We start from the raw sequence: 26,065 nt of genomic DNA, 5'->3' as shown, positions 1-26,065 counted from the left end.
TGTACGTCAATTTGATGGGTTTTTTTTTCCGACATCAATTGCAACAGACCTGCAGTTTTCTGGCAGTTTGTTCCAGATATATGGTACATAAAGACTGAAGGCTGCTTCACCATAGTTTTGACTGTAGGGATAGAAAGCAGACCTGCCTCAGATAACATGAGAGGTCTGGATGGTTCATAACGTAGCAAAAGATCAGAAATGTACTTTCATGTGGTCACAACACAAATCAGAAATTTAAAAAAAATTCCTTTACTGGTCATTTTTTAAATGTCAATCTTTGTCTGCAACTGTTAACCACCTTAAATTGTATTATATTTTAGGATTTTAAAAAAGTTCTTCATGTCGAAATTCAATATGAAGGAGGCTTTTGAGAGCACTGCTTTGTATGTGTGTGTGTGTGCAAACATTGACCAGACAACTTATTTCTGTTTTTAGGTTGAATGGTGATACACAATGTATATTTATTTATTTATTTTTTAATAACTGGTTGAATAAATTATTTTAATGTGACATCAGGTTATATTGATATAAATAATATAGTCTCAGCCCTAGTGTGCATCCAAACAAAAGAGAATGACTCCCTTATGTCAACAGTGCTTTTCTCATGGATTTTTTTTTTTTTTTCTTATTTGGCAGTTGAACTTACCAGAGTTAAAGAATGCCATGGAAATAAAACCAACAATTAATCAGATTGTTTTGTTAACCTTTTTTATTGAACTTTTTTTGTCATTTTTTTGTAAAGTTGTAAAATGTTTCATATTTAATATATATATATATATATATATATATATATATATATATATATATATATATATATATATATATATATATATATATATAATATATTTGTATTGTATTTGTAACATTTTATTTCTTTTTCATTTTGTATTATCTTGAGTTCTTTTTCTAAATAAAACCTTTATATTTAATTTGTTGGAATGGATTGTCATTTATGAGAACCTGTTATATTTAAGTGAAAAGAATCCTTTAGCAATTATTTTCAGCCCAAATTTAGCCTCGTTTCAGCTTAGACGTCAGGGCTGTGTTTTGACGGCTATTAGACGTCTTTTAGACATAACATTGCTTGCTGATAACAAACACCGAATTAGACCAGTGACTCTATCTATAAGCTATATCCCGCTAGTTCCACTATTAGGCTATGACTGGATTCTTCAATTCATGCTAATGTATCTGCTCCTCTCGGTGGGGGTAAAACTTTTTGAGTGAGGGGAAATCACTCCGTGTACCTTTAACACGCTTGCTTCTGAAGCACTTTATTATAGGTATCGTAATAACCAATCACATTGAAGCGTAAAGATATAAACATTTTCTGTTGGCTGAACGCTTATCCCTCCCGAGTCGAGACGTGACGCAGCGATCGATAATTGGCTACTGGTTGTTGTGTTTAATACCAGTTTCTCACGTTACAGTCTAACAGCTTGCGCCATTAGCTTGTGTACAGGTCTAATATGTACTAAAGCCAAGACACGAAATATTTCAGACGACATATTCCAGGAGTTAATCATTTTCTGCATCATCTTTGCAGATAGTAAGTATACATATCACATATAAGTATAATATGGGGTTGTTGGTCATGTCTGGGAACTCTTATGCTCATGCCTTGCTAAGCTAGCTGTTAGCTTGTAGCAGGATGGTGGCGAGGCCACATGTTTGTCTTATTTAGCGACAAAAACATGATCTTTGAAGCTCTTTTTACAAGAGAGGATAGTGAATAACGGGGCATTCTGACAAACTGCTTCACGCTACTTAAATTGATGTTTTGTTGATATTATAGCTGGCAAGACGTGCTAGTGTTATTGTCATTAGTTAGTGTGCAGTGTATTGTTGAAAGTAAGAGATTAAATGTTTTCAGATCTATCCAGCAGACAAAGTGTTGTGATCAGTACAGAACCAAACCTGTCAGTCCAAATACTGACTCCTTATGTTCGTTTTTTACTTCCAATATGAACATTGCATCCAGTACAGAATGCTGTCAATGCTAAGGCTTTGTTCAAAAGTCTAGTGGATTTTTATTATTTTTTGTTATTTTACAAAAGGGCAGAGCTGGTTATCACATTGGTTACTATTTGATTATGACATTTATTTTGTAATTTGTTAAAAGGCTAATGCTTTTCTTGACTAATAGCAATAAAACAATGGCTTTTGTAGGCAATATCTTATTGGCCACAGGCTGGAATAAGTGACTTCTGCCCTTTTACTCGAGGAAATCCATGAATGTCCGGTTTCACAGACAAGGCTTAAACCTAATCCCAGACTAAAATGCATGTTTGAGCTGTCTTAACTGAAAGCAACTTGCACTGACAAATTACACTGCCTGGCCATAAAAATAGTCGCTGTTTGGATTTTAATAGGCAAATACTTAATCTATGAATGGATCATTATTACAGTGATTATTAATTCTAGCATGTTATGTTTGGCAACAGTTATTTTAACCCTTAAAGGGTTAGTTCACCCAAAAATGAAAATGATGTCATTTATTACTCACCCTCATGTCGTTCCACACCTGTAAAACCTCAGTTTATCTTCGGAACACAAATTAAGATATTTTTGATTAAATCCGATGGCTCAGTGAGGCCACTATAGACAGCAATGACATTTCCTCTATCAAGATCCATTAATGTACAAAAACATACTTAAATCAGTTCATGTGAGTTCAGTGGTTCAATATTAATATTATAAAGCGACGAGAATACTTTTTGTGCACCAAAAAAACCCAAAATAACGACTTTTCAACAATATAGGGCTGATTTTAAAACACTGCTTCAGAGCTTTACAAATCAAATCAGTGATTCAGAGTGCCAAAGTCATGTGATTTCATCAGTTTAGCCGTTTGATAGGAGATCCGAATCACTGATTCGATTCGTAAAGCTCCGAAGCAGTGTTTTGAAATCGCCCATCACTATATTGTTGAAAGTCATGATATTGTTTTGTTTTTTTGGAGCACAAAAAGTATTCTCATTGCTTTATAATATTAAGGTAGAACCACTGAACTCACATGAACTGTTTTAAATATGTTTTTATGAGATGTTTACTTGATATTTTCATTGGCGTTGCTGTCTATAGAGGCCATCAGATTTAATCAAAATATCTTAATTTGTGTTCGGAAGATGAACAAAGATGAACTTATGGGTGTAGAACAACATGAGGTTGAGTAATTAATGACATAATTTAAATTTTCGGGTGAACTAACCCTTTAAAAATGGGAGTGTGTAACTTTTAATTTCTTAAACAACCATGTAGGAAGACACATCATGGCCATATTCCAGGGTGACAATTTCAAGGTTCACCAGGGTTAAAATTGTGAAAGTATGTTTCAGAGAGCATGAAGAATAATTTTCACACATGAATTGGCACCTCTGAGTCCAGACCTTATTTTCATTGAAAGTCTTTGGGATGTGCTGGAGTAGACTTTACAGAGTGCTCGACTCTTGCATTATCAATACAAGATCTTGACCAAAAATTGATGCACCTCTTGATGAAAATAACATCACAACATTTATTTCCAAGAAATGAAAAGCTACACACTCCATCTTTAAGGGTTAAAAGAACCATTGCCAAACATGTAACTTGCTAGAAACATAATAATCACTGTAAAAATTATCCATTCATAGATTAAGTATTTGCCTATTAAAATCCAAACAGCAACTTTTTTGAGGGGGTTGGACAGTGTATGTCAGAGCCATTGTTTTATCTCAAGATGCACACAGTAATGTCTTTTCCTAAGGCATGTTTATAAAAGCTACTCAAATGTCCTAATTGAACAAAGGCCTAACCCTGGCTTAATCCAAACCGCATCTGTGTGAAACCAGGCTGGCCAAAAAATTTTTGGTATTGCTTTTGTTGTTCGTTTATGAAGAGGATCCACCCAAAATGAAAATTCTGTCATTTACTCACAAAAGGGAGACGTTACACAGAATGACAGCTTAATGCACATGCACTATTCATTCTGCCTAAAACCATCTTTTGAGTTCCACAGAAGAAAGCAGTCAAACAGGATGAGTAAATGATGACAGATTTTTTTGCGGGGTGAATTATTACTAACATCCTAGATTGTGCTTTTCTACAAACAGAATTAAAGTAAACATTGATTCTGTGGACAAAACATTCACATCCGTTTTGCTTGTTTGCACTGGCCACCTTTTTAAGGTTGTGATTCCTTCTCTTTGGATCTTTTTCCTGGGGTTCTCAGAAGTGAAAGTTGGGTAAACTTCTACAGTGGTGAAAAGAAACTGCAACACATTTATTCTTTGAGTTCCGAATTCCCATTTGCTCCAATAGCAAAAAAAAAAAAAGTTAAGATTTTCAAAGAGAGGAAAAAAATATTGAGTTTGATTAACTTGGTCAGTTGTATTAGAAATACAACGAAGCAGCATTAACTAGTTTATGCAATTTAATGCCAAGTAAGGTGATATAACAAATTTGAAATGTACATTGCTTTTGTTTTACCATGTTAATGACTGTGGAAAGGCGTCATCACAGACTGTGAAATGTAGGGCGAGGACTGGTAGTAATTGGGTTGAGATGTGTGTTGCACTCAAAAGTGGAGGCAGATGAACGCAAGCTTGTTGGGGCAGGATTTATTGGAGAAGTCCTGCATAAGTCACCAGAGAGAAGTCTGTCATATTCACCAGTTGGATTGTGATATTTGTATTAAATATTACGAGGTCAATTTTTTTTAATATAAAAAAAAACATGCAGGAATTAATTGTTTACAACATCTATAATTTACAAAATAAATACCAGGAATTTTCATTGAATGACAACTTTAATAAGCACATAAATACAGCAGTGCCAGTAACTTTTTTTTTTTTTTTTTTTTTTTTTTGCTCCCAGATGGTATCTGTATGTAAGCTATGTTTTAATAATTTGGTGAGCTTTTTTTTTTTCTTATGTTAACACAAGTTAGTACTTAAGTCTTTACAGTCATCTTTGTGTATCTGTGACTTGCAAGGATGGTCTGGTCTGTAGTAAAGAACCATATGGTGTGCATATTGAGTTGCATAATAGCTCAGCCCATCAGAGTTAAGCCCACTTCTTGGCATTTACAGCCTGAAGTAAGTGGGAAATGAAGCCTCTGGAAGCGTGCCTGTGGGTGGGGGACCGTGTTCTCAAGGAAATGTCCCTCACGAAGGATCCTGAGGCTAACACTTTGTGGTAGATTACAAGTATAATTCTAAATGAAATTTCTGTCATTAATTACTCGCCCTTGTGTCGTTCCACACCCGTAAGACCTTCGTTCATCTTCAGAACACAAATAAAGATATTTTTTGATGAAATCCAAGGGTATCTGATCCACACATAGGCAGCAACGTCATTGCACCTTTTGAGAAAGGTAACATGGTTAAAATAGTCAACATGACTACAGTGGTTCAACCTTAATGTTATGAAGTGATGAGAATACATTTTGTGCACAAAAACAACACAAATAACGAGTTTATTCAACAATTTGAACCATTGTCATATGTAGTGCAGGCTTCCTTGTTTATGTCCGAATGCCGGCTCATTATTACGGGTGTGGAACATCATGAGGGTGAGTACATAATGACAGAAATTTAATTTTTGGGTGAAATAACCCTTTAACGACAGCAGCACTCAAACTACATGAGCGGCCACAGACGGAGGTAACACTGATCCGACAAAACCTGATGAATGCGTATGTTGCTGTTGGTTGGCGTCTGTCGGTGTCTTAAAACAGACTGTTGGACCACACTTGATTTTAAAACGAATGGTCCTTTTGTGTCTACACTACTGTTCAAAAGTCTCACCAAGGCTGTGTTTGAGCAGAAATAAAGTAAAACAGTAATATTGTAAAATATTATAACAGTTTAAAATAACTGTTTACTTTGTAAGCTCCTCATTGAGATGAATAACTATTGGCTGAATGTTGAGCTTTGATATTTGTTTTCCAGCAACTAGCTAAACGTAACTATTTTGTTGTCTCCTCTCTACAGGATGAATAGTAAACCTATGGCCATTGTGAGGAAGCCCATCACCAGATGAACACCCCTCCTGATCTTCTGTAGTGTTTTACCCTTTCATGAAGATGGCCCCGCTCCTCATCCTCAGACTGCCACACTGATCACCTCCACTGCACCACAAACACACAATGGAGAGAAAACGAAGAAAGAAATGAATACCTAAGCCATGTGTTATTCAGGCTTCTCTGCGTTCTGGACCTAAACTATTTCATAAACTGCAAATACCCATACACGTTTGTTACCTTTGAAGACACCTGTATCTGTAGATGGGTAATAACTGGAAACGGACCACAGGGACCATGATTGTACGGCTGTGCTTGCTTGTGGCTGCCTTAGGGGGTCGATTGCCTTTGGTGGGCACAGAGGAAAACGGTGGACCATTCTCAACTCCGTTTCATCCTCATCTGAATGCTGATGCACTCTTGAGCCCAAACTGCTCGCAGGTCATGCTGAAAGTCGACTTTTCTACCAAAGTTGTCAAGCATGGTAAGTCATGTCATTTTGCACTGAATAAAACTTGACTTGTTGTGTCTGTAGCAAAACAAGTAGAAATTAATGTGTCTAAGATTTGTTTTAAGGGTATTGACCATGAGGCGAATGCTGAATTCTTCATAAGCTACAATATGTTGAAGACATTGTGTTTTTTAGTACACCATTTATTGCCGTAATTTAGTTTTTAGTGGTGATAATGACATTTTATTGCACTGAAAATCCGTTATCAACCAGTTTATCGAGTTTATTGAGGGTTTAAAGCAGCTGTTGCACTTCTCGTTTTAATTTAGGGCAGGACAAAACGTGAACGCTTCAGGTCAAACAGTGCTGGTGTAATGTACTCCACTGTGCCGCAGCTCTCTGTTAGGACTCTGTCCATTCATTGGCTGGATCGTGCCCTCCGCTCTGTGTGTTTGCTGGCGTCCAGCCCAGAGTGTTGGCAATACATTCCTAAGACTTAATCTGAATCCAGCGTTGTTTTCAAAGGGCACACATTTCACTACATTGGGTGTGGTGTGGATGTGGGTATACAAGACCAGAACGTAACACGTTATTTATAGTGGCCTGATTACTGCTCTGTGAATGCACCCTTTGTGCCATCCTCTAATGTTTAATTCATTCCCACTTCTCTCACCCAAAGCTATGAATTGTGGGATTGGCAAAGATATTTTATGTGGCAATAGCTCCACTTTTAATTAAGTTTTGAACAAAGCACATTCTCTCCTTATCTGACTACAGTGCATTAATTTCTATCTTCATTCTGGTTTTTGTTTCAGGATGCTGATTTTACTTTGTACAATACAAAATATCATGTATTTTTTCTGTTGTATTTTGACATACATTTGAGTGAAATAGATTAATGAAAAGGAAAAAATGTGGGGTGTGCCATGGTGGACTTTTTATACAGTTGTTGGTTGGATGGAGGCAGATCTGCGGAACGCAAGCTTGCTGGTGTTGTAAGAAAGGGGCAGGGTTTAAGCAGACGAAATGATTGGAGAAGTCTGGCATACATCAGTCAAGAGAAGTCTGTCATTTTTACTGGAAGATTGATTGAAACAGATTAATGAAACTGAAAAAAATGTAAAGCGGAGACTTTGTTTTATACACATATACTTTACTTGGGCGGGCCGCCCACATATAATAACGGCTGCCCAAGTATATTTGGAGACACATTTTTGCTTTTATTATTTTTTATCCTCTAATACTTTTATATCCATGCAAGATACTCCCGCTGGCATTCCCACAGGCGCTGCATTTTGCAAAGTCACTAGGCGGCACTGTTGCACGTTCTACACGTTCTGACTGCTTCAAAGTGATTCTCAATCAGTGAAAAGCGCAGATTTATGCCAAGCAATTGCTAATGAACTCAAGTTGATGAGTTATTACAAAGTCTACTTCATGGCCTTTATATAAAATGTTTTAGATGATTGTAAGAATCTGAAGGATCAGCCTGCAATAGTACAGACATTTCAAAATAAGAGTACCTGTGTATTTCAGGCTTGTTTATAATTAAAAGTCACATGCTAAGTTTATTCTTTTTCTTTTGGGCATTATTGGTATTTTGGTTACACAATAAATTGTATTTAATTTGATTTCCATTTAATTCATAGTAAATTATTGTAGTCTCCCCCACAGGAAAAAAGACTAAGAACATTATTTGACACATATATTATTAATTTTATAAATTTTACTAGTAAAATCTGTGTCCCATTCACTGAGAGAAACACTATATGACAGCAAGGAGAACATAGGAAAAGGTGAACCATTTAAATCCTGTAATTTAGCATAATTTACAATGCATAATAATGCATAGTATTAGTATGTATTTAAATGTAATATGCTATGAAATTAAAATTAATTTCAATAAATAAAAATAATGTTAAAAATCACACATTATTTGTTTGTCACATGTAGTAGACCATTTTTGTGCCGTGGGTAATAGGAGGATTTTTCGCCCGGCTACCACCACAAGTATATTTCAAACCTGTGGGAAGCACTGCAGTTGTTGATTGGATGGGGGCAGATCAGCTGAATGCGAGCTTGGTGGTGACTAAAGACAAAAGGGCGGGGTTTAAGCAGACAAAATGACAAAGTCTGTAATTTATTTTTACTGGAAGTTTGAGTTATGGTGTTTTGATTTAAGAATTACTAGATCAAAAATGTTTTAAAAAATGTAATATGCTTGGATTACTTTTTACAATAAGATCAATAACATGCATTTAGAAAAGAGATGACTTTTAATTTCAAGCTAACTTTAATTGTATCTTTTTATTTGCGTTTGTTTCTCTCTGCTGTCCTCAAAGTCACTAAACCCTTAAAGGGAAAATTCACCTAAAAATGAAAATTCTGTCATCATTTACTCACCCTCAGGATCTTCCAAACCTGTATAGATTTCTTTGTTCTGTTGAACACAAAGGAAGATATTTTGAAGAATGTGGAAAACTGGGGCACCATTGACTATTTTTTTTTTTTCTACTATGGAAGCCAGTGGTGCCCCAAAGCAGCCTGGTTATGAACTTTCTTCAAAATATCTTCCTTTGTGTTCAACAGAACAAAGAAATTTATACAGCTTTGGAACAATTTTAGGGTGAGTAAATGATGACAGAATTTTCATTTTTGGGTGAACTATCTCTTTAATGTAGTCTGTCTGCATTCTTGTATTGCATTCCCTTATGTATTGTGGGCTTTGTTGTGTCAAGCACTCTGGAGGGCGGCCACATTTCAAAGCATTCTGAAAGTGTCTCTGTTCAGGTTTGTTTAGCAAAGAAAGAATATGGGTGTTTCTCTATACCCGCCCTGGCCTAAAGTTTCACTCAGCAGCTGTTATTTCTGTTAAAGGCTCTATTGTGGTTGTTGATGCAAGGTTGGATCCATTTGAATGATGAGTTGCCAAAATAGATGCAGAACCAAGACCTCAAGTGAATTGTAAACCTTGCTGAAATTGAAAGGTTTTCTCAGTAAATACATATTAGGGTTGTCAAAAGTACTAAGTCGGTACTGAAATTTAAAAAATATAACCATACAAGCATCTCCCCTAGCATTTTGAGGGCTGTTCAGCGGATTCTTAAACACCTCTGATTGGCTATTGTGTTCACATGCTGAACAGATGTCCTACGATGAGCAACGCTTCAAAAACATGTTGTAAATATACATTTGTGACGCTGTTCACTGAGGGCTTACACAGCTACACACGGGAGTGTTTGAAAGCAGGTGTCTATCAGCGGAGCATCTATTAGCGGATATATAGGGATACAGATTCGCTGGTGAAGAGCGTCACAGATGTCTATTTACAAGTTTTTGAAGCATTGATCATTGTAGCCAATCACAGACATATCTGTTGAGCACGTGAACACAATGGCCAATCAGAGATGTTTAAGAATCTGCTCAACAGCATTCAAAATGCTAGGGGGAGATGGTGGTATCATCACATTTGTAAAATTTCAGTACCGACTAGTTCATGTAATTTATCCTGTGGGATTTTACAGTATCTTTTATTCTCTCTTCTAGAGTACATTGTTGCATTTAACGGATACTTCACAGCCAAAGCGCGCAGTGATTTCATCAGCAGCGCCCTGCGAGATGTGGATGCGGTGAACTGGCGCATCGTACGGAGGGACAATCCTGCTAGCGATTACCCCAGTGACTTTGAGGTGGTTGAGATCCGGCAGGACGTCCGCAGCAGCCTTCTCACCCTACAGGACCACCCCTATATCAAACGAGTGACGCCCCAGCGCATGGTGCTCCGCAGCCTCAAAATGACTGACTGTAAGTAGTACTGTGTACCCTCATAACACTGACATTCAGAAGATGAGCATAATAATGCTATCATTATTTTACTAAAATGCAGTAGTCTTAGTACACGGTATTGTATTGTTCTGTATTTATAAGTCACACTTGAACCCTGCAGTGCTGTGCACTATCACAGAGGTTACATGCAATTTGTTCTTTCCCAGCTCTCTGGGGTGACTGCAGGGAGGAAAGTCATCAGCAGGGGGTGAACCAAATAGGAAATGTTTATTTACTGCATGGGGTGGAGGAAATGGCTTTCAGAAGTGTTTGAGGTGAAAGAATGTTCTGTCTTTGCACACTGAGTTTTCCACCACTAGAATACAAAAAGAAATCACACCTCCATGCAAATCTGCCGTCAGTGTTGAGAAACTCTGGGAGAGTGATTACGGTTTAATAGCACCGCTCCTGTGTAATAATACTGTCAGTCTTCCTTTAACAGCATAATAACAAGCTGCATGGCTTCTGTATAATGCTTATGCTTACACATAAGATTTTGCAGCATCAATCAACCCCCCAAAAAGTTTGTACTGTTCAATTTTTTTTTTTTTTTTTTTTTAAAGAAATTAATACTTTTATTCAGCATAGATGCATTACATTAATCAAAAGTGACAGTAAAGACACATTATATTTCAGATAAATGCAGATTTTTTTTATTTTCTGTTTATCAAAGTGGTTGATAATGATTCTTGAGCACCAAATCGGCATGTTAGAATGACTTATGAAGGATTGTGTGACACTGAAGACTGGAGTAACGTCTGACATAACTGAAATTTATTTTTATAATTGATTTAAATTTATTTTGATTTAGTTTCTGGAATAACACTCAAGGAGCTGCTCAGTCTGGCTTCACCAGTCTGCACCCCTTCATGCTAGCTTATCTCACTCTTTCACAGCAGACTACGGCTTTGAGGCACTTTGGTTTCTGTAATAAGAACAAAAATACATCATTAACTGCTATTAGCTTGGTCTCTTTCTCTAAGAATAACCCCTGGTCACGGTTTGAGAGCATATATGCAAGTAATTATCATTTAAATGATGTCTGGGTCAGCTCTACAAGAGCACGAGTGGGGGATTGAAATGTTATATAATTATAGTATATGCACTAGTCTTGTCTGTATAGCTCTAGGGGGAATTAATGAGCAGTAATCAGCCAGAGAGGAAGACTGACATGTCAGAGCTGGTCAAAGTGGTTGGCCCTGCAACTCAGCCATGCTTAAACGCCTACGATTCCTTTCCAACTGCTGCACCAACACTTTACGAGAGGTTTTTTTATGATTTAAACCTTTATGAGGACTCTTTTACACAGAAGAGTTAAGGTGATCACTGTTGTTATCTGTTATTTGAATATTCCTGAAAGCACAGACTACTCATCTCTGGTCTCGCCAGAAGGTATTCAAAGGGCCAATAAAAATGCTAATCAAGGTGTAAATGTTGATACTGTGTGGTTAGGTTGGTGTTCGACAAATCTAGAATCTGATACTGTGCAAGTTTTGGTGATATTTGCCTCGATTTACAGGGTTTAACAATAAGGATAGTCCAATGACTTCGGGTAAGTGTGAGAGAGTTTTAGGCCTGTTGATAGAACTGTCACTTTTGGGCATTGTAGAATTTGGTTGATTTTAAACATGTCGTCAAGGTTAAATTATCTAGGTGGTCTTAGAATCAGTTAGAATGGGTTGAAAATTGACAAATTATTCTATACTATCTTTAAAAACCTCCGATTATTCATTTGAATGTTTTTGTACGTTTACAAAAGTTAATGAAATGTATGAAAAGTAATTGTGAAAAATATAAATAAATAAATCTAAAAAAAATATTTCATTCTGACATATGTTGCTAAAAGTGTATATTATCTTTATTAAATATTAGCAGGGGAGATTAGTGTTGTCAAAAGTACTGACTTCGGTACCAAGTTGGTACTGAAATTTTAAAAATGTATCGCTTTGAGCGGATTCGTAAACACCCCTTATCGGCCATTGTGTTCACGGATTCAACAGATACGTCTGTGATTGGCTATAATGATCAACGCTTCAAAAACAGCTTCAACGCTTCAAAAACAAAATAGATATCAATGACACTCTTCACCAAACGCTTACACAGATACACGCCTGCTTTCAAACGCTCCCGCTTCTGCATTCAAAACGCTTCTGTTTGGTTCATTGTATCATTGTAGCCAATTACAGACATATATGTTGAGCGCCTGAACACAAAGGCTAACCAGAGGTGTTTACAAATATGCTCAACAGCGCTCAAAGCATCACATTTTAAAAATTTCAGTACTGACCTGGCACCGAAGTCGGTACTTTTGACAACACTAGTAGAGATACAAAGCTGAATTTCTAAAGTCGTTATTGAGCCCTGGTTTATTGTAATGTTTGAAGTATTCATGATTATAGGGGCATTTTTTTTGAGTTCTGGGGTGATTGTGTCTACAGTGGATAGCATAAAAGTGCTATTGAGTTATGAGAAATAAATGTGTGCACTTATAAATGAAGATTAAATGGGGAATGGCCTGAAAGAGTGATAAATTGCATGATCAATCAAGAGAAATTGAAAGACGGGATTTGAAGGAAGCACTTTTAATAATCCTCCTCCTCAGGGCTGAGTGACTTTGACATATTCTATGGGATGGCAAGAATGCCAGTAGAGGTTCTTCTCTACCATTTATACTGCAGTATATCCTTGGCACAAATAAAATGATCAAATGGGATGAAGTATAATTCATTGAGAATAATTTCTCATTCCTTTTCTCTTTCAGCGGGCACTGATGGGGTGTCCCCGTGCAATGACACACGCTGGGTGCAGAAGTGGCAGTCTTGGCAGTCATCTAGGCCGCTTAGGAGGACCAGTCTGTCTCTGGGCTCTGGATTCTGGCATGCCACAGGAAGACACTCCAGTCGCCGTCTCCTACGGGCCATTCCCAGACATGTCGCTCAGATACTGCAAGCAGATGTGCTCTGGCAGATGGGACACACCGGTAAGATTCTCTACCGTAATTAATGTTCTACTCTTTTTGAAGATCAGGTTTGTGTTAAAGCCTGCATTTCTGTTTGTGTTCATATACAGGCTCTGGGGTGAAGGTAGCAGTATTTGACACTGGGTTGAGTGAGAAGCACCCTCACTTTAAGAATGTTAAGGAAAGAACCAATTGGACCAATGAGAAAACACTGGATGATGGTAAGACAAGTTCTCAGTGTATGTCATGAAACAAGTTTAAACATGTCTAATTAATAATAGTTTGTTATTGAGTGAAGTTGAATGTATCAACCGAGATGAACTGCTCAGATTAAATGCATGCATCAGTCTTTTATCTTTTGTCTGTTTCACATTCTTTCTTCAGGGTTGGGTCATGGTACCTTTGTGGCTGGGGTTATCGCCAGCATGAGAGAGTGCCAGGGCTTCGCTCCTGATTCTGAGCTTCATATCTTCAGAGTTTTTACTAATAACCAGGTAGCAAACATTAATCCCCATTTCCCTATATATGCAACCACTTTCAAAAGTCATTAATGAAAGAAAGTAATACTTTTATCCAGCAAAAAATGCATTAAATTGATTTAAAGTGAAAGTGAAGACATTTATAATGTAATAAAAGTTTTCTATTTAAAAAAAAAAATGCTGTTCTTTTGAACTTTCTATTCATCAAAGATCCTGAAAAAAATATTAAGCATAAGAGACTTATGCTTAAAAAAATGCATTATTGCTTATTTATATATTACATGTTTTTTGCTATATTGACCAGTCCTATAACATGGGCATCAGTTTTCAATTTCTATATTTTATAATGTATTTAAGAAGATTTTACACACTTCCACATATGCATACGTTATTTTTCATTTCTTTCTTCTTAGGTGTCCTACACCTCTTGGTTTTTAGATGCCTTTAACTATGCCATCTTGAAGAAGATAGATGTCTTAAATCTCAGTATAGGGGGACCAGACTTTATGGACCATCCATTTGTTGACAAGGTATGGGCAGATTGACATTCAGCAGATGCTTTTGTTCAAAGCGACCCACAAATGAGAAACATTTCAAGCAATTTTAATGAAGGTGCTGTGTCTTTTGGCCTGTACATTAAACATGGTTTATGTTCTCTACAGTGTAGTCCTGTAATAAAAGCATGACTTTTATTCTGTGTTTAACAAGGTTTGGGAACTCACAGCCAACAAGGTGATTATGGTATCTGCTATTGGCAATGATGGCCCTCTCTACGGGTGAGTTGAGTAAATCAAGGACAAATTATATTAGATTTGGCCAATGTATTGACCCCCCCCCCCAATTCTCCCCCCCCCCCCCTTCTTCCAGAACTCTGAACAATCCAGCAGATCAGATGGATGTTATTGGTGTTGGAGGGATTGATTTTGAGGACAATATTGCCAGGTTCTCATCCCGGGGCATGACAACATGGGTGAGTTCCTTCTTGTGCTGACATTACATTACTGCATTTTTTCCTGTGCAGCTGCATTAAGAGGCCAGTGAGAACATGTCTGTGTGTTTTGATCTGACCTAAAATAGGTAGACAGACACCTCCTTCTAGACAAAGCTGGAGATTCCTGGATGTCTCCCCTTTAGGAAGGAGAGTAAATTAAAGAGATTACACTTCATACACTTCAAAAATCCTCCGTTCCACCTTTTGAGAGAATTTTGACTTTGAAGATTTACAATATAGTTGTATAGTTGATTTGGCCTACTTTTAAATAGTGTAGTTAAAATTAAAAGGCATATTTTCACTCGGTTTTTATTCATTAACGCAAAGATGAATATCTAATCCATTTTTTTTATTATTTTAGATACACTATTAAAACAAGTGGCAATATTTACCTAAATATATTAAATGTTTTTTAGAAAAATGGCATGCAAGGACTTGGAAAAAATCGATTAATTACTGGCTTGTTTTATACTGAAGTTTAAATCTCTCAAGTCATGAGACTAGGAAAGGTTGTCTAATTAGAAAGTCTTTGTATATGTCTTTAGGAAAGGCTGAATAAATCAGTGCATTTAAAAACATTATAATGTTTTATTTTTATCAAAATGACATGTTCAAATCCCACAAAATGAGCAGGTCAGGCTAGTAAGAGTGAAATACTAATGTGGGGTTTAACACATCACCGGAGCCATATAAGTAAGTACACCATTGCTGGCCATGTATGACTAGAATTTTGACTCGGTGTTCATTCAGGCACATATACTGCTCTTATTCCCACTCATCACAGTATCTGTTAGTCTGTCTTGTCAGCTCAGTTGAAACACTGTTTCGCTTCCTGTGCTATCTGTTGATCAGGAGCTGCCAGGTGGCTATGGCAGGGTGAAGCCTGACATCGTGACGTATGGCTCTGGTGTGCGTGGTTCAGGACTGAAGGAGGGCTGTCGTTCTCTCTCTGGCACTAGTGTTGCATCACCTGTAGTGGCTGGAGCTGTCACACTGCTGGCCAGGTGAGACACGGATGAACAAAAACAGTATAAAAACTAAAATATTGTGCATTAATCTTTGCATTTAATATTCACAAACTCTCTTCCTGACTACAGTTTTTTTGTTTTGTTGTTAAAAATTAAATGTTTACTGTTATTTTTGATCAATTTAATGTGTCCTTGTTAAAGAAAAGTATTGATTTTTTTTTTTTTTAAATAATAAAAATTTGACCCTAAACTTTTGATCAACAGTGTATGTATACTCAACACCTGTACTAGCGGTATCCAATTTTTAGGCCTTGACATGATTTATATCCATTTTCATAATCCATTTTCAAAATAGGGTTTCATCATAAGGCCTATGTTTGCTACTTTATCAGGGCACAGATAGTGATTGATAGTAGGCTCACCTGTACTTTAAGTACTATATATAGTACTTGTACTATAAACACACTACTCTTTATTACATCTGATATGAAGTAGAACAAAATAAATTGGTTCTTTAAACCTATGGTTTTCTTCATAATTGTTTTTTGTTACTGTGGCCCTATGGGGGGAAAATAAATAGGAAATTCAGCCTGCAAAAAAAGAAAAAACGAGAGACAAATGAATTGACAGAATCAATCTTACTTTCCTCCGGGAATTGAATGACATCCTCTTTCTTTTGCTGTATTTTTGATGTAGTTCATCCTCTCGGTCTGCGATGGCTAACCTAATTTGTTGGTGTTTCCACTCTATACTGTTTTCATTTTACCTCCTTCAGTTCCTTTCCTTTCTATCTCTTTCATATATATTGCTCTCATTTGTATTAGTCTCTCATAGGAACTTGACCCCATCCACCTCTTTGCTTTATGGCCTCTGAGTCACCATGTGACTCAGTGTTTCTTTTAAATCTGTCTTCCAGTCTTCAGCCTGCTGTTGCACTGAAATGATATTCCATCAAGCCACATCCATTTAACTGAAACATGTTTATTTGTTTTTTGTCTTTCCAGCACTGTGCTGAACAGAGAGTTGGTGAACCCGGCCAGTATGAAGCAGGCCCTGATCGCCTCAGCACGCAGGCTGCCAGGAGTCAACATGTTTGAGCAGGGCCATGGCAAACTCGATTTACTCAGAGCCTACCAGATCCTTAACAGTTACAAGCCACAAGCCAGGCATGTCTCTCGCACATGCACAAATATTGCTTTCCTCTCTTTGCCTTTACATTTGCATTGACGTATTTAGCAGATGCTTTTATCCAAAGCGACTTACAAAAGAGGGGAAGCATCTTTCTCTAGCTTTCTGCTCACATAAAATGCTCAGTTTCTTATTCATGTATGCCAAATTGGATCCATTTAAAAGGTAACCAGCATCTCCATCACACCCTCGTTCGGATTTAATTACATTCCAGCCTGGTTAGAGTGTAGATTTGATCTGGTTCATTATCTTGCAATGGCTCTCAGTGAGGTCATCATCCTCTAATGAATTTCTAATGGTGTTTTTATTGTTTAGCCTGAGTCCGAGCTACATAGATCTGACCGAGTGCCCGTACATGTGGCCCTACTGCTCACAGCCCATTTACTACGGTAGCATGCCGACAATTGTCAACGTGACCATTCTTAATGGTATGGGCGTGACTGGAAGGATTGTGGACAAGGTAGGCAATAATAAAGAGACTGACAATTTATTGTAAACTGATATGATGTTTTAAACATTAAATTGTAATTTCAAATATTCTTGGCCCCTTTGAAGAATCGCTGTTTTATGTTCACAGCCCATTTGGCAGCCCTACCTTCCTCAGAATGGTGATTATGTAGATGTGGCGGTATCTTACTCACCTGTGCTCTGGCCCTGGGCCGGTTACCTTGCTGTTTCCATATCTGTGGCCAAGAAAGCTGCATCATGGGAAGGCATCGCTCAGGGTCATGTCATGGTTACAGTGGCCTCGCCAGCAGAGAATGACGTGAGTAACAGTACTGTCCCTGATATCTCCAGTATAGTAGTACATGCAGTTTTAATTTTATTTGAAAGTGTGTTGACTCAAATTATTTTGATTGGTTTATGAATGTTTGGGTACTTTACACTTTTAAGAGCTTCTTAGAAGAACTCTTTCCCCGCCATTGATGGACTTTTCTGTCATTAATGACAAAGCTTCCCCGCCATTGACAGAGCTTTCTGGCAATCTGTGTTTTCATTGTTACACGGTTAGGGGGCGCTATTATGCATCTCCTAAAAGAGTACAGAATCTCCAGATCCAAAAAACAAGCAAAGAAGTAGAAATGAGCGATAGAAGCATTGCTTACACACATGTAATCTAATGTGACCATCAAACATTAAACAGCATGTAAATCAAAACTGCCTGACATTCCTGAATGAAATGTTGAACCCATGAAGTGGTATAGAACTGTGCAAGCTATAGGGGTGTTGGACTCGATCTGCTTAATCTTTGATTATCAATCTGAATCCGATCCGGACATAGTCTTCGACAGAATCGTGAGCCTTTTGTTCGCCTTTTGTTCAGAATTTTGCTTTTTTTAAATGAAATTTAACCACATTCAAGTGTTAAGAAAAAAGAATGCATGAAGATAAAATAAAATTTCTTTAAAAGCAGAAAGCTTCTTTTGATATTATTGCATGTTCAGGTATTCACACAACAAAATATTCATGTGCCATGAAAGTTTTGTTAAAATGATCAAAAATGCTGGTGCTGGCTGGCAACAATTTTTTTTTATTTTTTTTTTTATTTTTTATAAATGTTGGCAAGGAAAGAGTTAAAGCCCATTCACACCAAGGACGAACACTTTAAAGGTCCCGTTTTTCGTGTTTTTTTTTTAAGCTTTGATTGTGTTTATAGTGTGCAATATAACATGTGCTCATGTTTCGCATGTAAAAAAACACTGTATTTTTCACATAATTTACTTATCTGTATACCGCTGTTTCCACTGTCATAAAAACGGGCTGATGACTTCCTTGTTCTATGAAGTCCCTCCTTCAGAAATACGTAACGAGTTCTGGTTGTGCCAGCGGTTCCTGTGTTGTGATTCGACAGCAGCTTAGCGCTCCTTGCCCGGAAAGGTCACGCCTCTTACCATAACGTGTGCTGCACATAGTTTTACATGTGGATTATTGTGGTGTTGTGCCGAATGAACACAAAAGACAATAATTTCGCGAGAGACCGAACTCTTTAATCTCCACAAGCAGCGACAGAAAATGTACAACGTTAGCACTCACTCAGAAGAGTACCTCATACGGAAAACAGCCACATACATAAACATAATCCCCTCTTGTGGCCATTATGTGCACTGCAGTCCAACATTAACTATTGCAGTAAGGATACCACAATTATAATTTTCGGGAACCGAGTTAAACATAAATTGTAACCATTGATCTCTAAGTACAGCGTCCCTGGGAAGGCCAAACAAAGGTGATTGGACTGCGGGATGAAAATAACAGCGTTTCGACGACATACACACTCTACAAACGCAATTCTTGCTCTTCTCCGTGGGAGCGCAACAAGACCACGCCCCCTTTTTTGTGTATTCCTGTGGGCGTAAAAACTGTTTTAGTGACGTCATTAAAGAAGGAAGTAGAGGGATGTAGTCCAAACTGGCCGTTCGATGTAGGCGACTTCTGTTAAATAAAATATCTCGCTTGGCATTGAACTTTGAGCTTTAAAATTTTACAGATTTTATTCATACTCTAACAACATTACACACTAACTAAACTTTGAAACATGGGATCACGAAGAACGGGACCTTTAATGATAAAGATATTTTCCTAAATATATAACAATATATATAAATAATCTAAATATAAAACAATAGCAGATTCCAACCAACCAACGATAACGGCACAGAGAAACAATATTTTTGGAACAATGAAAATATTGACAGCCAATCAGAATTCATCCTGCTTTAAAGAGTTTGAGCATTTAAAGCAGCAGATGACAGTATGCGCTTAGAATATACAGATCAATATCGTCTGGTGGTGTACAATATACTTAACATCTTGTTCTTGTTGTCTTGAAGATTTCTAAAAACCTTTAATTTTGGCTCCAAGTAGTATAATTCCACATCATGACCTGCTGTTGTCTGTTTTCCACGTGTGTGTGCATCCAGTCAGCAATAGGTGGTGAGATGACCTCCACAGTGAAGCTACCAGTGAAGGTAAAGATTGTCCCCACTCCTCCACGTAGTAAGAGGATTCTGTGGGATCAGTACCACAACTTGCGCTACCCGCCTGGCTACTTCCCCCGCGACAACCTGCGCATGAAGAACGATCCACTTGACTGGTGAGCCACAACCGCCAAATATAATTCACATTCAATCAGTTGTTAAAAAATACCTTGCATTGTGGAAGAGAATCTGTACAGTGTAGGATTAGTATAATTTTGTAGATTAAATTGTTTTTCTCATGTTTTGTAGGAATGGTGATCATATTCACACTAACTTTAGAGACATGTATCAGCACCTTCGCAGCAATGGCTACTTTGTTGAGGTCCTGGGTGCACCAATCACATGCTTTGATGCCAGTCAGTATGGTAGGTGTTCATTCAGTATTAAGGATTCTGTCTTGAAGATGAATTGGATTTGTGGAACAAGTAGTGATGGAATAAGACCTGCTTAAATCAACTGTCACCTCTGTTTCTGTGTGTTTATAGGTACCTTGCTGATGGTGGACAGCGAGGAAGAGTATTTTCCAGAGGAGATTTCTAAGTTGAGGAGAGACATAGATAATGGCCTGTCTCTCATCGTCTTCAGTGACTGGTACAACACATCAGTCATGAGAAAAGTCAAGTTCTATGATGAGAACACCAGGTACTGAGAACATCAAGACACAGCAGTCTTGTGTCTCTAAGCCCTGAGTATACTTTGTTTGACTTGTGCACGTACACAGGCATTCAACAAATGTGCAGTTTTGAGCAATCTCTCGCCACGTGTTACAACCCATGTAAACATCTTTGTATTCTTTCATGCTAGAGTTTCACAATCTCTCGTCTATGTAGGCCTCCATTGTTGCTGTAACTTGCATGCGTTCCTTTCTGTTCTGTTTATGCAGTTTTTCTTCAACTACCTTTTAAATCAATGACCCCAGGGCACGGTTGCCACCTTGTGGATAAACTAATTACTGCCAGAAAAGTTAAATGCGTATGTGCGACCTGCGCATACTCATGGTTACAAAAATCTGGCGATGCGCGTACTTTTTCGATGACAAAATTTGCGTCACACGCACTGTATGCTGACCCTCGCGTACACGTAAAAAGTGAAGTATACTTTGGGTTTTCTTTAAAATATATTAATCAGTACACTGTATTGCATGCTTCTGCTTCCTTGGCCTTATTCTTACTTTATTTTTTCCATAGTGAAAATGGTGTATGTATGTATGTATGTATGTATGTATGTATGTATGTATGTATGTATGTATGTATGTATGTATGTATGTATGTATGTATGTATGTATGTATGTATGTATGTATGTATGTATGTATGTATGTATGTATGTATGTTATATATTATATATTATATATTATATATTATGTATGTATGTGTATATATATGTATGTGTATATATATGTATGTGTATATATATGTATGTGTATATATATGTATGTGTATATATATGTATGTGTATATATGTATGTAAACACATTATGTGTGTATATATGTGTGTGTGTGTATATATTATATTATATTATATTATATTATATTATATTATATTATATTATATTATATTATATTATATACGCACATTATTATTATTATACATTATATTCAGACACCTTGAACATTTCATTCATTAATACAGTATATTCACTATTTACCAGTTTAAAAAATGGCAAGATCTCAGTCTTAACTATTAAAAGTAATTTTTGGTTTGACTGTATGTATTTTTAAGACTGCCTTGCTAATTACTTGATTAATTGTGATTTCACCTGACATTTTTATTTCAGCAATGCGTTTGTCTAATTTTCCAATTACTTTGTTTTTACTGTCCTAATTTAAAAGTGTGCTTTCTTTTAGGTATTTGAGTGTCCTAATTCATAACTAATGTAATTTGGGGGATTTGGAAGTGTGTGTGATGTCTATTATTGGCTCTGACAAATCATTTTTAAATGGGGCTCTTAGTAAAGTGTCTGATTCAGGGCAAATGTTTTTATCAAATATCAAGACAACTTTTGAAATGTGCATTATACTTAATTTGCAGGCAGTGGTGGATGCCGGACACAGGGGGCGCTAACGTGCCAGCCTTGAATGACCTGATCTCAGTGTGGGGTATGGCTTTCAGTGACGGTCTGTATGAGGGAGACTTCACAATGGCAGATCACGACAGTAAGACTCTATAACTTTGCACAGATTCCTGTTAAATACACAATAATTGAGGAAATCGAATCTAGATGAACATGCCTCCATTAAAACAATGTATACTGTCTTGTCGCTTTTCAGTGTATTATGCCTCGGGGTGCAGCATTGCACGTTTTCCAGAGGATGGGATTGTCATTGCTCAGACCTTAAAGGATCAAGGTACACAGCCCCTTCTGTGATCATACATCTTACATCACTGCTGTATAAATGGAGACCAGGTAAATGCCCCCTCGTTTTCTTAATCTTCTTGACAACCTCAAATTTCTAGGTCTGGAAGTCTTGAAACAAGAGACTGCAGTGGTGGAAAATGTGCCTGTGCTTGGACTGTACCAAACACCCTCTGAAGGGGGAGGTCGTATAGCGCTCTACGGAGACTCCAACTGCATTGATGACAGTCACAGACAGAAAGGTAATGGACATTTTATATATAGCTCACATTTTGTTCAAACAAGTCTGTCAGGCATAGTTCTATAAGCCTTGCCTCACTAACTATCAATTTTCAAACTTGTTAATTTAATTTGCATGTGTTTGGGATCTCTTTTCATTATTTAGACTGTTTTTGGCTGCTGGATGCTCTGCTGCAGTACACTTCATATTCCATGACTCCGCCCAGCCTCACACACTCTAAAAACAGAGTGGTTCCTCCTACAGGCACAGACAGGCCATTACCACAGAGATTGGAAGGTGATATTATTTATTTATTTATAATTCATTACTTTTAAATTATTTATTTTTTTATTCATTATATATTATTTATTTTTAATTTTCAGTGAATTGTTTTAATTAATATAAATATATATGTAAAATCTATATATTTTTAGTTTATTTTTTTTTATTAATTTATTTTTAGTTAATTCATTATTTTATAATGTTTTTTTTTATTTCATTCAGTTAGTAATTTTTCTCACTTAGTTAATTTATTAATTTTTATTAATTTTTAATTGTTTTTAAATCACTTCTATCATTTATTTATATTGATTTGTTTTTTTTTTGGTAATTAATTTATACATTTCATTACTTTTATTTTAAGTCATTAAAATCATTTTTATTAATTAATCGTTCTAAATCATTTCTATTTATTTTTTATTTATTTTTTAATTCCTTTATGTATAATTCATTTTATTTTAATTAATTAGTCATTTATTAAAATTAATTTAATTTTATTGATTTTATTTTTGTTTTTAATCATATTTTTGTTTATTTTTGTTAATTCATTTATGCATTTAATATTTTTATTTTTGTAATTCATTATTTTGTTTAATTTATTGTTTTAAGACATTTTAGCATTTTATTTTATTTATTTTTTATCAACTAAATTTATTATTATTATTATTATTATTATTATTATTATTATTATTATTATTATTATTATTATTATTTAAATATTTTTATTATTAGGTAATCACCTCTACCGTTACTCCAAAGTACTGGAGGCTCATCTGGGTGACCCCAAGCCTCGTCCTCTACCTGCATGCCCTCATCTGTCTTGGGCTAAACCCCAGCCGCTTAATGAGACTGCTCCTAGGTCAGTACACATGAGACCTGTGCCATTCTCAGGTTCTGCACTCAGTGCAAAACCAATCTAAATTTGGACGTGTTGTCTTCTAATATCCACATCTGACCAGGTTTGTTGACTTTTTTTTTTTTCTTTTTCCCAGCAATCTGTGGAAGCACCAGAAACTACTGTCAGTGGACATGGACAAGGTTGTTTTGCCTAATGTAAGGCCATATCGGCCTCAGGTTCGACCCCTGTCTCCTGGAGAAAGTGGAGCCTGGGACATTCCCGGAGGTGAGGAAGGAAAATTTGCTTTGTGTTCAGGAAATAATCAACCAGATATCACCCACAAAAGGGCATTTAACATTCAGACAGTAATCCATGTCTGTGTCTTTCCTCAGGAATAATGCCTGGCCGCTATAATCAAGAGGTGGGCCAGACCATCCCCATGTTTGCGTTTCTTGGTGCCATGGTTGTGCTTTCCTTCTTTGTGGTGCAGTTGACCAAGGCCAAGAGCAAACCCAAGCGCAGGAAGCCCAGAGTGAAACGGCCGCTTTACCTTGTACAACAGCAACAACAAACCCCTCACTCAGGCAAAAACCCCACCGTATGATCGGCCACATGCCACATCTGGACAAACTAATGGGGAACAGTCTTCCCCGTGGTGTGTGGGTGTGTGATGCTGTAACCCCCGTGATAATGACATTATTAGAGTCTGAAGGGCTGTGTCTGTACATTCTTGAGATGAACCAGCCACCTGCACCCAGATGAGGGCCTTGCTTGGACATCAGTGTTCCCTCTCCTGTCTTTATTCAACACATGCCTTTCAATTCAGTGACCAAATGGAGGAATGTTTCCCTTTTTAATTTATTGATGATGATTATTTGACTATTGACCCTTGCTTTGTATGTCAAATTGGACAACCAAAACCAGCCATTCAGTTTTTTTGATCAACATATTGGACTCTTTTCCACATGTCCTCATTTTTGTATTCTGTCCGACTGTGTTTTTTATAAAACGGTTGTGTGCTAACATCTTTTGTAAATAGCCATCACGATTTCACTGTTGTTGGTGTGGAATTATCAATGTTTTAAATATATCTTATCCGATATAAAGCAAGCAAACCTGCCTCTGTCTTTGTAATAAATCCAAGATGACAGTCTTCATATAAGGGTTAGAATGGAAAAGAACAAGGACAGTCTTTATCTTGTTTTTTTCATGGGATGATTCAGGTAAACTGTCAGAAGTATATGTGCCTATGGAACGGTTCTGTTTACTTCTGCTCCTTTCGATGATGGATGAAGCTATTTGTTCTTTGTTTGCATAAGATACATGTGCATAAGATGGATGAAGCTGTCACGGTTTGACTGTGTGGCCCGCTAGTTTCCCTTTACGTTGTTCTGCTCAGAAGTAAAATATCACTTCAGGATGTTCTTTTGGAGGAGAGCCATATTTGACTTGGTCCATCTTTTTGTAGTTATCGTCATTACACCAAACACAAGCATACACATGCTGCCGTATATCTTTCTAGCATGTTGCAAACTCCTGTCATTAAATTATAATTAAATAAGCATTATGATATATATATATATTACATTTAAAATGTAGTCAGATAGAAAATAGTCCTTTTTAGATTGTCATAATATTTTATTATATTGCAAAAAATATAACAAATCAAGTCTGCCAAGATACAAAGCATTCTTCAGACTATCCCACACAATCATGACCTCTGTAATTGAATGCAGTTGTAAATGGACAAAAGAAATACTCTTCTTCCTCTTCAATCTAAATCAGATCAGCACTGTCTGCTTGGCAGTCTTGTAGTTGCCTGCGCTTTTGCTTCGAGCCAGTGTGAAATCGACTAATTCCATTAGAAGTGATAGGGTCTGGGAAGTCTCTCTAAATCTCTGTCCTGATCCATTTTTAATGGGAAGAATAGCCTGTGAAAATGTCACTAGTCCCTTTTAGGTGACGAAGCGTGATAGAGGTTAATGACATGGAGAACATGGGAACTAACCCTGACCAGTTATCTGTGCTTAAATGGATTTCCCAAATCTTGTAATAAAGGAGGTCACAAGTTCTATTTGTACCCTGTATCTAGAAAATTCCCAACCAGCTTTGGGCTCTAGGAGAGTGACAGTGAGCCTGTAGAACCAGTGCCAAACTCCCACCCTTGGAACACATGCTGTTAAATGTGGGATGTCCTGCACAGTGCACACCGCACATGACCTAAAGACAAATTACTTTCACAATACTTGTTGAGCCAACATTTGTCCTTTGATCTGAAAAGAAAATATGCAAACAAACAAAAACCATCATGCAAAGAATCAATAGCACTGGAAGCGTAACAGTTTTACATCAGTAAACAATTAAACTTCTTGCAAAATAAAAGTAAATATAGTTTCTGCTAAATTACCATAGTTCCTATAGTTATTGGCCATGATATGAAAGCAATCAATCAATAATAAATAAAAAAAAAAGTTTGTTTGATTGAGTTCCCGTGTAAATTCATTATGATTTTACATTAGTAGTCAAAAAGTTAT

At 36.8% G+C, this 26,065-nt stretch overlaps 1 protein-coding gene across 1 annotated transcript; it reads left to right on the top strand.

Annotated features, from left to right (window-relative positions):
• The first annotated feature begins 1,375 nt into the window (after positions 1–1,375).
• mbtps1 (membrane-bound transcription factor peptidase, site 1) lies at positions 1,376–24,671 on the top strand. Its single transcript, XM_067390384.1, has 23 exons — positions 1,376–1,549; positions 5,973–6,485; positions 9,999–10,256; positions 13,039–13,257; positions 13,347–13,457; positions 13,621–13,730; positions 14,129–14,245; positions 14,424–14,491; positions 14,583–14,685; positions 15,559–15,710; positions 16,679–16,840; positions 17,178–17,322; positions 17,440–17,628; positions 19,784–19,956; positions 20,090–20,205; positions 20,326–20,482; positions 21,870–21,994; positions 22,109–22,186; positions 22,296–22,436; positions 22,580–22,711; positions 23,426–23,552; positions 23,686–23,816; positions 23,924–24,671. Exons 2-23 carry the CDS (start codon positions 6,266–6,268, stop codon positions 24,133–24,135), a joined length of 3,246 nt encoding a protein of 1,081 aa, XP_067246485.1. The 5' UTR covers positions 1,376–1,549; positions 5,973–6,265; the 3' UTR covers positions 24,136–24,671.
• The last annotated feature ends 1,394 nt before the right edge of the window (positions 24,672–26,065 follow it).

This window comes from Chanodichthys erythropterus, chromosome 7, assembly GCF_024489055.1.
Source record: "Chanodichthys erythropterus isolate Z2021 chromosome 7, ASM2448905v1, whole genome shotgun sequence".
In the NCBI taxonomy this organism is placed as follows: Eukaryota; Metazoa; Chordata; class Actinopteri; order Cypriniformes; family Xenocyprididae; genus Chanodichthys; species Chanodichthys erythropterus.
The sequence above is the reverse complement of the archived record's forward strand: the minus strand, read 5'-3'. Positions and strand labels throughout refer to the sequence as shown.

Bases quoted from the DNA above. Each gene is read 5' to 3' on its own strand.
- mbtps1 (XM_067390384.1), top strand. From the start codon at position 6,266: ATGGGTAATAACTGGAAACGGACCACAGGGACCATGATTGTACGGCTG. The intron at 6,486-9,998 runs GTAAGTCATGTC...TCTCTCTTCTAG, and splicing joins TACCAAAGTTGTCAAGCATG to AGTACATTGTTGCATTTAAC. The intron at 20,206-20,325 runs GTAGGTGTTCAT...GTGTGTTTATAG, and splicing joins CTTTGATGCCAGTCAGTATG to GTACCTTGCTGATGGTGGAC.